This window comes from Lutra lutra, chromosome 8 (genome assembly GCF_902655055.1).
Source record: "Lutra lutra chromosome 8, mLutLut1.2, whole genome shotgun sequence".
NCBI classification, from domain to species: domain Eukaryota; kingdom Metazoa; phylum Chordata; class Mammalia; order Carnivora; family Mustelidae; genus Lutra; species Lutra lutra.
This window is the reverse complement of record NC_062285.1, coordinates 21,833,415-21,850,072: the sequence shown is the minus strand read 5'-3', so window position 1 is coordinate 21,850,072 and position 16,658 is coordinate 21,833,415. Positions and strand designations below refer to the sequence as shown.

At 38.6% G+C, this 16,658-nt stretch overlaps 1 protein-coding gene across 4 annotated transcripts in view; it reads left to right on the top strand.

The window, feature by feature from the left end:
- SLC39A12 (solute carrier family 39 member 12) overlaps positions 1-16,658 on the top strand; it is a 77,821-nt gene that overhangs the window by 47,357 nt on the left and 13,806 nt on the right. For all 4 annotated transcript variants that reach the window (XM_047743554.1, XM_047743553.1, XM_047743552.1 and 1 more), the window contains 2 exons: positions 3,165-3,323; positions 4,821-5,008. In XM_047743554.1, coding sequence (XP_047599510.1) covers positions 3,165-3,323; positions 4,821-5,008 — 347 coding nt within the window. The remainder of the gene's footprint in view (positions 1-3,164; positions 3,324-4,820; positions 5,009-16,658) is intronic.

Sequence of the window (16,658 nt, the reverse complement as noted above, 5' to 3'; positions counted from 1 at the left end):
CCTTTTGTGACACAAGCTTCTCAGTGTTTTAATGTTAAATTGTCATGATTAGTTATTCCCATTCTACTATAATAGATTAGTTACCTCGTAATAGAAATAGCTAACATTATATGGCAGGCATAGCGCTCCACACATCATGGATTATCTTATTTAATACTCCTATGACTGACTAAAGTAAGAACAATTATTATCCCAGTAAAATAAGTGTAGAAACAAGCTGAGAGGGTAAGTTACTGCCCAGGATTTCATAGCTGGTAAGCTCCAGTACTGAAACTTACAAATGCTAATAGACCAACAATTTCATGATGGTCATTCATACATTCATTCATGCATCTGTGTCTTCTTACATTCTTTCATTCATTCAAGAAATTTTTGAAGTTGTGCTGTGTTTTGGGCACCGATGCATGCACTGGAGAGAAAAATAATGGTCTTTATCCCTATTTTGCAATGTGGTTGGGGTATAGATGCTAAAGGATCAAACACGATTGTAACGATCACTATTTTAAATGTGTTATATATATTAACCTCGGTAATTTATTTATTTGATTCAAAATATGTGATTATGTAGTCTGTCTAATTCTGCTTTCAGGACATGGCTAGTAATATTTTTCCTTCCAAATCTTTAGTTCCAGAAGAGAGTCTAGAATGCCTCGCACCTAGTTGGTCTGCAGTGGGCATCTCTTCACTATCTTTTTTGAAAGAAGGAAAGAGGGGAGAAGGATATACCCCATCACAGTAGGAGTGCTTTGGCAGATACTAGATCAGGGACCAGCGATGGTCCCATTCAAGGATTTTGGAAGCCTCCTATCTTTCCACCTCAGATATCAAGCTTGGCATACAGAACACACAGTGAACAAATCCAAATTTGATTACTCAACTGCCCTTTTGCCAGGGACAGTTTTTGTTTGTTTGTTTGTTTGTTTGTTTTTTAAATAAACAAAAAGTAACATGATACAAGGTTCAGCCCCCGTTTCACCATGTGAAACCTCATATAAGTTAGAAATGTGGACATGAATATGACTGCCAGGTACATAAGCAAAGATAAAATATTATTGATAATTCTGTAATAAGTACATTAGATTAGCAATGGATGCTGGTCTTATCTTCCGCTGAATCATGTGTAAATTACCTTAAACATGATATACAGTGTGCTTATGGGGTTTCTATTACAAATATGTATTTGCCTGGGCCTTGTTACACGTCCGTGATCTGACATTTAGAAACCCGTAATTAGAGGTAATAAAATAATAGAAAACAAAAATAGCCATACTGTTTCTTAGCAGAGTATAAATTGAGTAAAATTTTCCATTTGAAGATACGCTACTTGTATCAAAACTACACTAAAGTACATGGAAATCACAATGTATTTGCATGCTGCAAGGTTGCCAAATGTATGATTTTAAATTGTTTTATTTCCACAAAGAAGAGCTTTATTTCTGAAAATTGGCAGGAATAGCAAAGTGACCTGGTAGGATTATTAGATTCTAAGAGTTTCTGGGCCATGCCAATAAGAACTCCCTGAATTTGATCATTTGGTATTTATTCTGTGTTTATGTGACCATTACCTGAAATTTTCTCATTTTTGATAAAGAATAAAATGTATTAGTAAACCACAAGAAGGATGTAAGTTCATCCTACAGGGATAGGTCTAAATAAACATGAATTTCAGAAGTGAAATGCCTGGGACATGTTTTCAGAGTGGTCACTACATTTGTCTCCTGGCTCATAGCCTGGGCTCTATCTGCCATTTACTCAACTGAGGGTACTTAGTTTATGGTGTGGGATGGGAAATGAGTTGAACTGTATTGCCCATACAAAGTGGAAAACCATATTATAGCCCAGTGCCCCCATAGTCTTAGACCACATAATAGAAACCAGGAGGTATCCTCTTTCTAGTTTTACTGAGTGTAAAATTATTAGAATACTGGGTTCAGTTCTCTTTTTTTTTTTTAAGATTTTATTTATTTATTTGACAGAGACAGAGACCACAAGTAGGCAGAGAGGCAGGCAGAGAGAGAGGAGGAAGTAGGCTCCCTGCTGAGCAGAGAGCCTGATGTGGGGCTCGATCCCAGGACCCTGGAATCATGACCTGAGCTGAAGGCAGAGGCTTTAACCCACTCAGCCACCCAGGCGCCCCTGGATTCACTTCTGACAGCAACAACAGCTACTACCTACACTGGTCAAACAGTGCATTAATTAAACAGTAATTAAACAGTAATTAATGAAGTTTTACACAATAGAAATGGATTTGAATAGCTATTCTTATCAAATGGCATCCCTAGGTGGTTTACTATGAAAATAAGTGTAATCCTAGGAGTACTTTTTGACTGTATTAGTTGTCCAATTCCATGAGGAGGTTATGCCAAGATACAGTTTTAGGTTTTCAAAAGCAGAAATTCTGTCCATTAAAACTCTGGGCCCATTTATGATTAAAAATATGATAGTAATTATTTCTGTGACTCTATACTAATCAGATAATGTATATTATGTAATGGAATCCCATGAAAAGAGCTTCTCTTTATTTTGTTCAATGTCTGGCAGCTCTAGTCCTGAAGGTTATTTTTTTGGAAAGAAAAGGACACTAAGTGATCCAAAGCTGATTTGGGGGCCAGCAGAGTTGTCCGTGGTTCTGTGCGAGTCACACCTGGGGTGTGAACAAGATACTTGGGGAAGGCCCTGAGTGCCAAACAGAAAGGGAAACTCAATGAACAGAAAATGGGCAGAAGTGTAACCCAGCCATCTGACACCAAGGACGGTCTGACCCAGAGGAGAGAGTGTTGGAAAACAGCCTCTATTTTAAAGTGCTTTACAAAAAATGCTAGTGCAGAGGTCACCGGTGGTATTTTGGAAGGTTATAACAATATTATTTTAATTTTTTCTTTTGGGATAGCTGAACAAAGTGACAGAATAGTGAATGTCATGCATAATTTATCTCGTTACGAGTCAGATCCGTTAGGAAAACAATGATCATGCAGCCAAATGTGTCAATTACCATATGTGCATCTCTAGTCCTGACTTATTTGAAAAGCTGAACCCAAGTGGGGTTGCTTAATTTGACGCAATGTAAGAATGTCGAGAGAAAATGGGGGAGTGAGTTGTGTGTGAAGGGTTCCGTGACGTGTCTAGGGCCCTGTTAATGCTTCTCACTTTATTTGGTTCTTTAGGCAAAACCATTAGCCTGTTAGCAATAATGATACTGTTTGGGGACAGCCTGCATAATTTCGCGGATGGCCTGGTGATAGGAGCGGCCTTCTCATCTTCATCTGAGTCAGGAGCGACCACCACGCTTGCCATCTTATGTCACGAAATTCCACATGAAATGGGTAAGTCAGACGGTAGCATGGCTGTCTTCCACTTGTTGAGAAAGCTAGAGGGTATTTCTAGCTATGGTCTGTAGGCGTCTTTTTCCAACACACAATTGAAAGATGAATACTTTCCATTCATAATCTATTTAAATGGCAAGAAGAAGACAACTGGCCTGGAGAAGCTTCTGTACCTTGGGATAAAATTCACTCTTTATGATGTTTCCCCAGAGCCAGAAGTCACTTGTTTTGGATTCTGGAGAGTTCCAAATCTGAGAAAGTCATTTAGAGAAACCTCATTTTAAAGAACTTCAGCAAAGACTTTAAAATCTGCTTCTTATATGTGGGAAAAACATTAAGAGGGGAACTTTCCCCGTTATGTCAGCAAACAGGCCAATGAGATAAAATAACATTTAAATTAAAGCCAAACCATGGTTTCATCAACTTGATTTATATAAAATGTCTAAGACCAAGCATAAAATTGAAATGACAGGCGTCTGCTAGCAGATGCGCGTAAGGCTCTTTTTCTGGATAATCTTAATAGCCCTTGTAATTCAAATTCTGCCTCACGGGAAACAAGAGAAGGCAAAATAGACATTTCCAAAAGAGACCCAGAAAGAGCGGGGGCTGGCTCCAGGTACACACATGCCCTAAAGAGGGGGCTCTGGACACTCTCACGGCCCCCACTGCCAGGTCTACACTGCCCCTTCAGGCCACCCCAACCTCGGTGTTCAGTGTCTACTGCCTAAAATCCTGTCACCAACTCATCACCCATCCTTAGAGCGGTTCATCCAAGGATCTTCCTGAGTCCATTAAAATGTATCTGGTCTGGGTGCCACATCCTGTGGCCTTGCCTTTAGCTATTATAATAAAACCACAGAGGAGTGTGACAGTCTGAGACAGGCCAGCGAATGTGTTTTAAGACCTTCCTAGGACCGGTTATACCACAGAACTAAGTAACTGCATCGCCAGGCCATCTCTGGACTGAATTTCAGCCCTTCCCTATCTCCCAAAAAGAGACTCTCAGATCAAAAGGTCATTCTTCTTAGGAGGAAAGGTGTGGAGAGAATAAGGTCAGTTTTGGCAATGATTTTAAAATCTATTAAGTAGTTCTCTGTGCACAGGAGTTCTCGCAGAAGTAAATAATAAAAGCCAACGTAACGTGATTTTGTCTGGCAAGTTTCCAGGCAAAAAGGTTTAAAAACTCTGCAACAGCAAGTGCTTTATTCTGCATTTATCTAGGTCACAGGGTGCCAGGAACTAAAGAATATATCAGTCCTCCGGCATAGGTTAGCTTCAGGACTAGGAAAAGGAAGACAGCTCTTGAGATGTAACTTCCTAATGGTACAATAAGAATCCTAGAGAGATATAAGAAATGTTTTAGCGACTGGTCAGTCAACTTTCCTTGTAAAATTGGTCCCAGTTGCTGAAGTTTGAAGCAACCTAATAGCACATTACTCCAGGAAAGGTATCATCAATTGCAGAATGATTATGTTTTCATTTTCCCTTAAATTTCAGGAGACTTTGCCGTGCTCTTAAGCTCTGGCCTTCCTATTAAGATTGCCATCCTTATGAATTTTGTAAGTGCTCTCACTGCCTTCATAGGACTCTATGTTGGCCTCTCAGTATCAGCTGATCCGTGTGTTCAAAACTGGATCTTAACAGTTACTGCGGGAATGTTCTTATATTTATCCTTGGTGGAAATGGTAAGCTCTGTGGCTTTTCTATGTTGTGTTTCTAAACTCTGAAAATGTAAAACAGAGACAAAGCTATAAAATGGAAGGATAGATGAGAAGAGGAGAATATATTTAATAACATAAAAGACTAAGGAAATATTCTGTGTAATCCGAGAAAGTAAGTTGTAGGCAGAAGAAACATAATTTGAGATACAGAAAATATTGACATCCTTTAAGCAGATTTAAGTGGAATGAGTGAAGCCTGTCAAATTGCCAAAAAAGTGGTCATCAGTTCATTCTGCTCTGGTTTTGCATCTCTATATGATATCTATCATTCTAGCTGAAAAATGGAAAGTTCTGTAAAATAGCCACCTATTTTGTTTATGCACTGGGTAATAGTTCAACTGAACTTGTCATTAATCAGCTGTTTGAATTCATTAACCAACTGTATTTTTTAAAATAATGATTTCATCTTTATTTCAGTTTTACTAGCCAAAGGGCTATCATGCTGGTGAAAAGAGAAAGATGATAGTAAGGGGCCTCTCACATTACAACATTTATTTCCTAAAGATATCCTCCCTGACATGACTGGGAACTCGGTTATCTCCTGTCTTCCTCTCTAATCTGATGAAGGAATATAAGCTGGGAATTTTACTTTTTTTTTTCTTCCTCTTAAATTCTGGAATCTGAAAAATAAACCAGTCTTTTAAGGTCACCTTCTATTAGACGTGGTATGACTTGGATGTGTTGAGGTAGAAAGTCTGAATAACTATCCTTTCTCATACATTGGAATCACACAAATAAAATAATATAAATGATTGAAAGAAATATTGAACAGTGAAAAGCAGTAGAAAGCCAATCCAAATGGAAGTAAGATATGTGATTACATGTATCCTAGAGCAGAAAAGTAAAATAAGCAATTTTGAGGGTCATATGTGTAACAGGAAATGATGACTTGTGATATGGCAAAACCTTGCTATTGCCCCAGAAGTAAGTGAAGAGAAATGTTTCATGAGGAAAAAAAATCGGAAAGGCATTCTCATGAGATTCAGAGAGTTGAGGTGAACACCATAAGGTACTTCCATGTTTAGAAATGTTCTTACATATTATTTATGATACTCGGGGAATTTCCTAATCTTGATAGTAAAGACAATACTAGGGGGGCAAGTTCAACACAGCTCTTCTGAACCTGAATCCTCAAACCAAGGTCGGTTCACAAAAATCTGTGAGGCTTTCAGTTTGAGCAATTTGGATTGCTAACCTCTCCTAGTGGCTTCAAAAGAACAGTGTCACTCATCGCTGAATGTTGTGAGCTACCTTCTGTTTAAAATGTCTGTATGTCAGTCCTCCGATTTTCACTCCGAAGTCTCCTGATTTTCAGTTTTCTGCTTCCAACTTCCTTTCTCTTTATGACTCGGTTGGGGGGGGGGGGGCAGTTGCTGTATTCTTTTAAAGTGTATTCTGGTTTTGTTTTTGGTTTTGGTTTTTTTGTTTGTTTGTTTTTTAAGTCTGGACCTCTCTTTGATGATGATGGATGTCTATTTATCTAGTTAATGCTTTTTCTTTATTAGAGAGTTTGAGCTCCCAAAACGGACCTGAGGACATTATCAAGAACCATTTGCCATGGAGAGCCCTAAACTCAATACGTCATTTTCCCCTCAGTGTTTCTCCCCCTGGCTTTGTAAGCGAAAGCAATTGCTTGTACGAAATGTGGCAGACATCCTATGAGATTCCAACTAGAATGAATCTTGACCTTGCTGTAAATTATTATTGGTCAAGGAAAAACTGGCATCCTGGCAAAAAGACAGGAAAGAAAATACTCTTGAGTTTCCTGGGGCTACTTCCTATAATCCAGGTCGCTTGCTCTCACGGCCTTTGGAGTAACATCTAAATAAATGGGAGTCTTTCACATAGCAGCAGCTTTAACTGTTGCTGTGCTCTGGGGCTGTGCCAGAGAAAATAGTCTTTTGTCATTGAAAGGGAAGAAAACAAGTCTTCAAGACTCTGTAAAACAGCAAAGAAAATAAATAACAGTAACAAAAGGGTAAGGGTGGGGGCGGGGGATACTTTCAAGCACTGGTTATTTACTAAATGCTGGAAATTTACCAGGCACCTTCTGAGCAGGGCTAATGTGAAAAGATTAGCTACATTTTTGCCTTGCTAGTTTGTTTCAAAGTAATTGGGCATGTTATTTCAAACTCCCAGAAGAAGAAAAAAAAAATACTAGGAGCAAAAACGAGGCCATTAGTAATGAAGTCAGCAAAGCAGAGAGGCTGCCAGCCTGAATTCTCCAAAGTGGTATTGCCTTCTCCAAGCACACTAACTCCTCTCAGAGGCATTGATTGGTTTCTAAAGAAAGTTAAGAATGAAGCAGGCCTGGGTGGCCAGAGGAAATTCATTCTGTTATAAAGATCAGTGTGCTACGATGGATTTGTCCCAAGCAGAGACTAAGACAAAGGCGTATGTGAAGGCAGTTCGCCCTGGGGGTGATCCCAGGGGCAGGAATGGAGGGCAGGTGAAAGGGGGCAGAAAATGATGGAAAATCATTAAGCCGATTTTTAAGCCGGTTAAGCCGATCTCCACAATGGGGGATCCACCATGCAGGACCTTCTGGTGGAAGGTTCCCATCCCTGTTGTTCAGAGTTAGCTCCACAAACATACCCCCCCCCCAACACACACACACCCCTTTCAGGTTACGCATGCTTGAGCACCAAGGGAGTTCCCACCTCAGTCCCACAGAGAAGCCCAAGGCCAGAGAAGGAGGAACACAGTGTGGGCTGAAGCAAACTTCTGTGCAAAACTCATCAACATGCCCTGAGAAATGGTCTCTGCAGCAGTGGCTGATTGTCACAGGTGGAGAATACGAGGAGCCCCTTCAAGGGCAGGAGCCAACCAAAAACTCAGGAAAAGACTCAGTGCATGATAGTTAGTGGAACACGCTCCAAACCCGGTGGTCTTGAGGCAATATTTGATATTCAACCATCTCTGTCCTCTAGCACCCAACTTTGATTCTCCTCACCTTCAGGCAACACTTTGGCGGACCCAGATTTCTTCCCTAGAAGGGCAGCCAGGTCTTCCCTGAGGGGTCTGCTTTGTCCTGGCGGGCTCATGTTCCTCTGATTGCCTGTTCCCCATTGTCATCAGATGGGAGCTGCAAGAGATGCTTCAGAGAACTCCTGGTTTCTAGATAGGTTCCTTGCTTCCTCCACTGTATAACCATAACCCTAACTCCTCACGGTAGCCAGTGGCAATAACTCCCACCAGTTTCATAACGTTTATCTCTGCTGGTTCATCTGTTGACAGGAGGAGCGCAAATGTACTTAAAGGTTCAAGTTCAATGGAAATGTTCCCTGGTGTATTTTCAAAAACAGTAGACTGTGATTGGACAGTGCTAAACTTTATAGGAACAGGAAGCACAAATTCTACCAAAGGAAGAGCTGGCAAAGATGGTGTACCATTGTTTCATGAGTTTTTCTCGTTTCTGCCATCTCTATGATTCCCTTCCTTCTATTCACTTTGCATTAATTTTCTGCTTCTTTTTTTCCTTTGTGAGGTGGAATGACATATCACTGATTTTAAATCTTTTCTTCTTTTCTAATCTAATCACTGAAAGCTATAAACTTCCCTCCAAGCACTACTTTGCTGGATCCCATGAATTTTAATCTGTTGTGTGTTCAACACGGATCCCTCTGAAATGTCTTTAAATGTCTCATGTAACTTTTTTCTTGTGGAAGGATGGTGCCTACTTGCTCAATGTTTGTAACTTTTCTAGGTAGCTCTTAGTTATTTTAATTTCTTCATCGTCAGAGAATATATTCTGTATTATTTTAGTCCTTCAAAATATTTTAAGGCATGTTCTATGGCGCAGGGTGTGGTCCATCTTGGCAAATGCCCTCCTACGTGTTTGGAAAGTCTGTGAATGCTGCATTTCTTGGGTGTAAAGTTCTGTGAATGTCCATTAAGTCAGGCTGCTTGATGGTTTTAGTTGTATTTTCACATTCCATACTGATCTTTTTCTCCACGTGATCTGTTAATTATGAAGGAGTGATGCTGAAATATACATTTATGTTTGTGGGTTTACTTATTTCTTTCTTGGTTTTGTTAATTTTGCTTCATGCAGTGTAAGCTCTGTCATTAGATGCATGCATGTTTAGGGCTGTCCTGTCCTCTTGATTGAATTGATACTTCTATTATGTGGAAGGATCCCTCTTTACCTCTGAGAAAACTCTTTGTCTTGAAGCTTTCTTTGTCTGTTATCGACAAATAGAATAGAATAGAGGCACATCTGCTTTTCTGCTTACTATTTGCACAGAATATGCTGGCCATTGCTTTGTCTTCCCCTGTCTATAGAAAGTAAGGGTTGAGGTCTTTTTTTTTTTTTTTTTAAGATTTTATTTATTTATTTGACAGAGACAGAGACCACAAGTAGGCAGAGAGGCAGGCAGAGAGAGAGGAGGAAGTAGGCTCCCTGCTGAGCAGAGAGCCTGATGTGGGGCTCGATCGCAGGACCCTGGAATTATGACCTGAGCTGAAGGCAGAAGCTTTAACCCACTGAGCCACCCAGCCGTCCCAGGGGTGAGGTCTTGATAGAGTGTTTGAAGTGTCATGTAATAGAAATGTCTGATACTGTTAACAATGCCTGGAATTAATAGATTAGAATCCATTTATCTTGTCTATCTTCTTCCTCCAAATTGTATTTATAACCAGATCTATTGGTTTGGTATCTTTTTTGTACTCCCAGGTTTGCTACAAAGATTTCATGAGACGTGTTCTGTAGAGAATGCTCCCCTCACCAAGACACCCTTGTCCTCTTCTTGGGGACCTGTGACTATGTTATCTTACATATCAAAAGAGACTTTGAGGATGTGATTAAGGTTTAGGACTGTGAGATGGGGAGATTAGCCTGGATTATCTGAGTGGCCACGTTCTAATCCCATGAGTCCTTAAAAATGGGAAACCTTCCCCAGCTATAGTAAGAAAGAGATGTGATGATGGAAGGAGGGTCAGAAAGATTTGGTTCTCTGACTGATGTGATGGAGGAGAGGGGTCAAGAGTCAAGGAATCCCAGCCACCTCTAGAAGATGGAAAAGGCAAGGAAACAGATTCTCCCCAGGAACCTCCAAAAGAAACCCAGCTCTGCTGAACCGTTGATTTTAGCCTCGTGAGACCCTTGCTGGATTTCTGACCTCTTGAACTATTAGATAACAGATTATATTGTTTTAAGCCACTAGATAAATGGTAATTTGTTAACAGCAACCAGAGAAAATGAACATATCCCTACTACTCCTCCCTAACTACTAACCCTGGTTTAGATGTGTTTGGGACCAGAGACCACTACGTAGGACAGACTCATTCTGCTTGAAAACTGTGAGTTCCTTCTAAGAAAATTCTCAGAACTAAAGGAGTCCAGAGGATTTCTCATATTCAACTTCCCTAAGTTTACAAACTTGCTAAACTAGAAGGAAGAGACAGGCCCTGGAAGTATTATTTTTCAGCAGTTTGGGTAGGAGAGACTTTATTTTTAATAAATATGATTTATCACTTAAAGAATAAATTAACTCATTTTAAAGAACAGAAGAGGTTATGGCAAGGGAAGGTTTATTTTGGATCGGAAACAAGTTTCAGACCTTTAGGCATTTTTCCTAAGGTTTTAGATCCGCAAAACTGTTTCCATAACAATGAACCCACAGAAACCTCAAGGGGCTGTCACCATGGATAGAATTAGAGATGTCCCTAGAATTGGTGGAACTGGACAGCTGCCCAGGACCCCAGTACATGAATAGCACCTATGCTGATAGTGCAGAAGCTATAACTCTGAGAGGTAGGTAGTAGAGAAGGAAGAGTACTGAGTTCACCAGTTCATGCCAAAACAAAATGAAAGAAAATTCAGGTGCCCCTCCATGGACATCAAGGCCATCTAGTTGAGAATAGACCTTCTTTCCAGCCCCCTCCTCAACCAGTCTCCCTGACTACGTAGTTCCTCTGGATCTCTTTCTCTCCCCTCTGTGCTTTTTTGTTGGTTTGTTTATTCGAAGGGATGCTCTTTTAAAACATCTCTTCCTCTTCGGATGATTACAGTTGTTCCTTCCATCTTGATTTCATTACATAATAGGGAGTGGAAACTACAAGGTTGAGGGGCAGTCAGAGTATCTCACGTATCTGTCCCCTCTAAGAAGGGTCTCCTTGAAGTAATATCAAAGCCAGACTTTTGCCTGGACCATTTTCCAATGTCCAAATAATATTCCTTGGGCGAAAGGCAGGGTAAGAGTATTTGGATTCCGAACTTAAGATCCTCTGCTTGGAAAATAAATCCACAACACGAAAGTAAGATCTGTGTATAAAAAGGATTATCAGCAGTCAGATGAAGAGCATGCATTGGCTTTTCAATGTTTATTTTAATTCAGTGAATTTAATAGCTTCTGGATAATGAATTGGGCGAAAATAACATAAATTGACAAAACAGCTGAATTTCTAGCGAGGCTTCTCAATTTTTCGTAATCACATGACTACAGAATTAAACTAAAATAGAATTCTCTGCTTTTAGGATATTGATCCTATTTGCATTTCTCTGTTATTGTTTATTTCCAATTTATTGATTTTGATGGACTCATGCTTTCTCAGAGAAAGCTAGATACGTCCAATGCAATTCAGTCAATAATCACCAAGTTGGTTCCAGTAAAAGAACCTTTTCTTCCTCCCAAAAACTAGTAAGCTACCTCTTCTTTGAAGTTTGACAATACCTAGGTGTGATATCCTTTCAAAAAATATGCATCCATAAAAGGAGACATTTTATTTGAAAGACATACAAAATAACCTTAATATACATATTTGCTTTCAACAAATATTGTACTTCAAACCAAAGAGTGCAACTCACATTATTTAAAATACTCTTCTTCTATGGAAAAAAATGACAAGAATTTGAAAACCATTTCAGGCAGCAAAATTAACATGATCTAATATGCACAATTACTTCACAAAAGCAAGAAGTATGAATCATTCTTATCAACAATTTTGAAAGATTTGTATTCTCTCTCTATAAATCAGTCAAACTCTATGCTTAGATATTTTCTACTGAGAAAATGACTAATAAACCCAATTTTGATAAATGTTGTGCTCTGTGATTTTAAAAAATTGACCACCTGAAACATGTGTATTTTTCTTTCCCCTTGTAATTTTTTTTGCTTCTAGCCAGCCTCTCAAGGCATGTAAACACATCTTCCAAAGTAATCCATTTCTTAGGAAAATACGAGAGACGACTAATGGCTCTCTTTTCTGAGCTATACAATATACAAGAATTTGTCTAACTGAATCACTTCCCCGGAGGAAAAAAATGGAGATGTGAACTATTAAATGGAGGTTAAAAGTGGTAATATATTTGTCTCTCTGAATCATATATGGTCTTTGTCTTACAACTCAGTTTTTGAAAGAGGAGATTTATTTTCTAATGTAAACTGCTTCATAAATTCCCTTAGGAAGGAAGGATCAGGAAATTAGAAGTCTATAGTATCCTGTGTTTGAATTAAAAAAAAAAAAAAGATTTTGTTTATTTATTTGTCAGAGAGATAGAACACAAACAGGGAGAGCGTCAGGCAAGGGGAGAAGAAAGCTCCCTACTGAGCCGAGAGCCCAATGTGGGACTCGATTCCAGGACCCTAGGATTATGACCTGAGCTGAAGGCCGACACTTAACCCACTGAGCCACCCAGGCATCCCTGTGTTTGAATTTTTAAATAAAGTACCTAATGTTGAATTTTTAAAAATAACCTTAAGATAAGCCCCCTCTTTGTTACTTTCATGGGTGAACCCAGGTACGCTGAAAGCTGTAGTTCTTGCTTTCTTGCTTGCAAAGGAAAATTAAAACTGCTGTATTAAGTTGTTTTGGGAAGAGAGCTACTAATTTTAAAAGACTTGAATTGGAAACAGGACGTGTGTCAGTGGGAACAAATCTCCCAATTTTAGGATATTGTGGAGTCAACATAGTGATCTGTGTTCAGGGTGTTACTATTAATAATCAAATATGATGCTGAAATCGAATGCACTTCTCTTTTTTGTCATATAGAATCTGTGAATTTCATTTCAAAACAATATTATTATTCCACAACTGCTCTTACCCCCCCCCCATGGAATTTTTAATTCTGTTAAAATGAACGTACAACGTTCTATCCGTTTCCAACATACAATAGAGTGACTTAACAATTCTGTATGTTACCCGGGGCTCACCTTGATAAGTGCGATTTTTAATTCCCCTTGCCTATTTTACCCGTCCCGTCCAGTAACTGTTGGTTTGTTCTCTCTGTTTCAGAGTCTGGTTTTTTTCTTTGTCTGTCTCTTTTGTTGTTGTCGTTCATTTGCTTTGTTTCTTAAATGTCACATATGAGTGAAATCATATGGTATTTGTCTCTGGCTGATTTATTTCAGTCAGTATTATACCCTCCATGAGCCATCCATGGTGCTGGAAATGGCAAGATTTCATCCGTTCTATGGTTGAGTGATATTCCATTGTATGCATATACCAAATCTTCCTTATCCATTCATCTGTGGATAGACGAGTTGTAAATAATACTGCAATAAACATAGGGGTGCATATATCTTTTCAAATTAGTGTTTTCATATTCTTTGGGTAAATACCCAGTGGTGGAATTACTAGGTCATATGGTCATTCTATTTTTAATTTTTTGAGGAATTTCCATACTGTCTTCCAGAGTGGCTGCAGTAGTTTGCATTGCCACCAACACAAGGGATCCTTTTTCTTCACATCCTCACCAACAATTGTTGTTTCTTGTGTTTTTGATTTTAGTCATTCTGACAGGTGTGAGATGATACCTCACTCTGGTTTTGATTTGCATTTCCCTGGTAATTAGTGGCGTTGAGCATCTTTCCATGTGTTTGTTGGCCATCTGGACGTCTTCTTCAGAAAAATGATGGTTCATGTCTTCTGCCCATAAAACAGAACATACTTCTAACCTCCTTTACATTGCTGTCAAAAGAAGTGACTGAGAAAATGAATTCGATAAAACAAAAGAGAAAATATATCATAGACAAAAGGGTAGATTCGGTTGGAAACCATTCCTTAACTTTTATGGAATTTAAGTCTTAGGAGATTGTTAGGGGCAAGAATTGATAAAATATTTTTCAGCGAATATTCAGAAGAAAATTTTCACCTTCCAGAATATTGAAGAAAGAGAAATCCAGCAGAGCCTTTCTGAGATTTTATAGTTGGTAAAACCTCTTTCTGTGGAGAGGCAACCTTCCCCAGCCAATCTGCAGCCAGGGAATCAGCCAGATTCCTTCAAGGAAAGGAGACATAGACTTTCCTCCATCATGTAATAGCCGACAATCATAAAGAAATTCAAAGTAGTCCACACTGTAGACTATGAAAAAAAAAAAAAGGATTCTAATCCTCTAAAAATGGATTATTTTAGGAGTTAATTTCTTGATCCGTTTGGGCTGCTATGATTTAAAAAAAAAAAAAAAAAAAAAAAGCCTAGACTGTGTGGCTTGAACAAACATTTCTTCTCACAGTTCTGGAGCCTGGGAAATCCAAGATCCTGGTGCTGGCAGATTTGGTATCTGGTGAGGACCTGCTTCCTGGTTTGCAGATGTCTGTCCTGCTGTGTCCTCACATGGCAGAGTACAGGGAGAAGAAAGGTCTCTCAGAATTCTGTTAAGTATATTCACGTTGTAGTACAACCATCATATATAGAACTCTTTTCGCCTTCCCAAGCTGAAACTCCATACCCATTAAACAAACATTAACACCTGATTATCCCTGCCCCTATTCTCTAGCAACCACCTGTTTACTTTCTGTCTCTATGAATTTGACTATTCTAGGTAGGTCATTTGATTGGATTCATACAGTATTAGGCTTTGTGTGACTGGTTTATTTTACTCAGCATGAGATCGTCAAGGTTGATCATTGTCAGCATGTGTCAGAATTTCTTTCCTTTTTAATGCTGAGCAATATTCCATTGTATGTTCACACAACATTTGGCTTATGCATTTATCCATCAATGGACATTGAGTTGTTTTCTTGGCTACTGTGACTAATGCTGCTGTGAATGTGGGTATACAAATAGATCTTGAAGTCCCCGCTTTCAATTCTTTGATGTATATATCCAGAAGTGGAGTTGCTGAATCATATGGTAATTCTAACTTTAATTATTTGTTTTCCATTGTGACTGCATCATTTTACCCTTGCATTTTACCCTCCCAGTATCTCTGCAAATTCACCAACACTTGTTGTATTCTGTCATTTTTAAAATAACCATACCGGTGGATGCGAAATGATATCTCATTGTTTTCGTTTGTATTTCCTGAATGAGTAGTGATGTTCTTTAGCATCATTTCATGTACTTATTGGCCATTTTTGTATTTTCTTTGGAAAAAATATGTATTCAAGTCCTTTGATCATTTTGTTTAGATTTTTGTGTGAGTGTGAGTTGTAGGAGTTCTTTACTTATTTTAGATATTAACCTCTTAGCAGATGTGTGATTCACAGATACTTCCTCCTATTCCATGTGTTGCCTTTTCACTCTGTTTATAATGTCCTTGGATGCATGAAAGTTTTTCGTGTTGGTAAAATCAAATTTAAGCTATTTTTTCTAACGTTTTCTTCCCTGAGCTTCTAATGACATATCCAAGAAATCATTGCCAAATCCAATGTTATGGAGATTTCTGCACATTTTCTTCTAAAGGTTTTATAGTTTTAGGTCTTACATTTAGGTCTTTGATCCATATTGAGTGAATTTTTGTATATGGTATAAGGTAAGAATCCAATTTCATTCTCTTGTATGTGGATACCCAGTTTTCCAATTCCTTACATTGAAAGGGCTATTCTGTCCTTACTGGATTGTCTCTCCGCAGTCTTGTCAAAATCAATTGCCTGTGTTTGCAAGAACTCATTTCTGGGCTCTTTATTGTATTCCATTGGCCTGTATGTCTGTCTTTATGCCGGGACCACACTCTTAATTATTGTAGTTTTGTGATTAATTTTGAAACCAGAAAATGTGACCTTGAACTTTGTTCTTTTTCAAGATTGTTTTGGCCATTGAGGGTCCCTTGAGATTTTTTAAAATTAATTTTAAGATGTTTCCATTTCTGTAAAAAAATCATTAAGAATTTGATAGGAATTGCAGTACATGTGTAGATCACTTTACCTAGTATTGCTATCCAAGCAATATTAAGTCTTCCAATCCATGAACATGGGATGTCTTTCCCTTTATTTGTACCTTTTTGATTAAGTTAATTTGTAAGTATTTTATTCTTTTTGATGTTATTGCAGATGAAATAGTTGTCTTAATATCCTTCCTTCTCAAAGTGTTCATTATTTGCAATAGAAACACAACAGATTTTTATGTTGATGTGTATCATACAACTGCTAAATTTTTAATCATGTCTTAACATCTCAGAAATAAAAAAGGTATTGGCACTGGGTAACAAAGTTTTATTTATCAGAAGGACATGTTTTATAAACAGTAATTTTTAAAATATTTTACTTATTTATTTAACACACACACAGAGAGAGAGAGAGAGAGATCACAAGTAGGCAGAAAGAGAGGGGGAAGCAGGCTCCCTGCTGAGCAGAGAGCCCAATGCAGTGCTCGATCCCAGGACCCCGAGATCATGACCTGAGCCGAAAGCAGAGGCTCAACCCACTGAACCACCCAGGTGCCCCTATAATC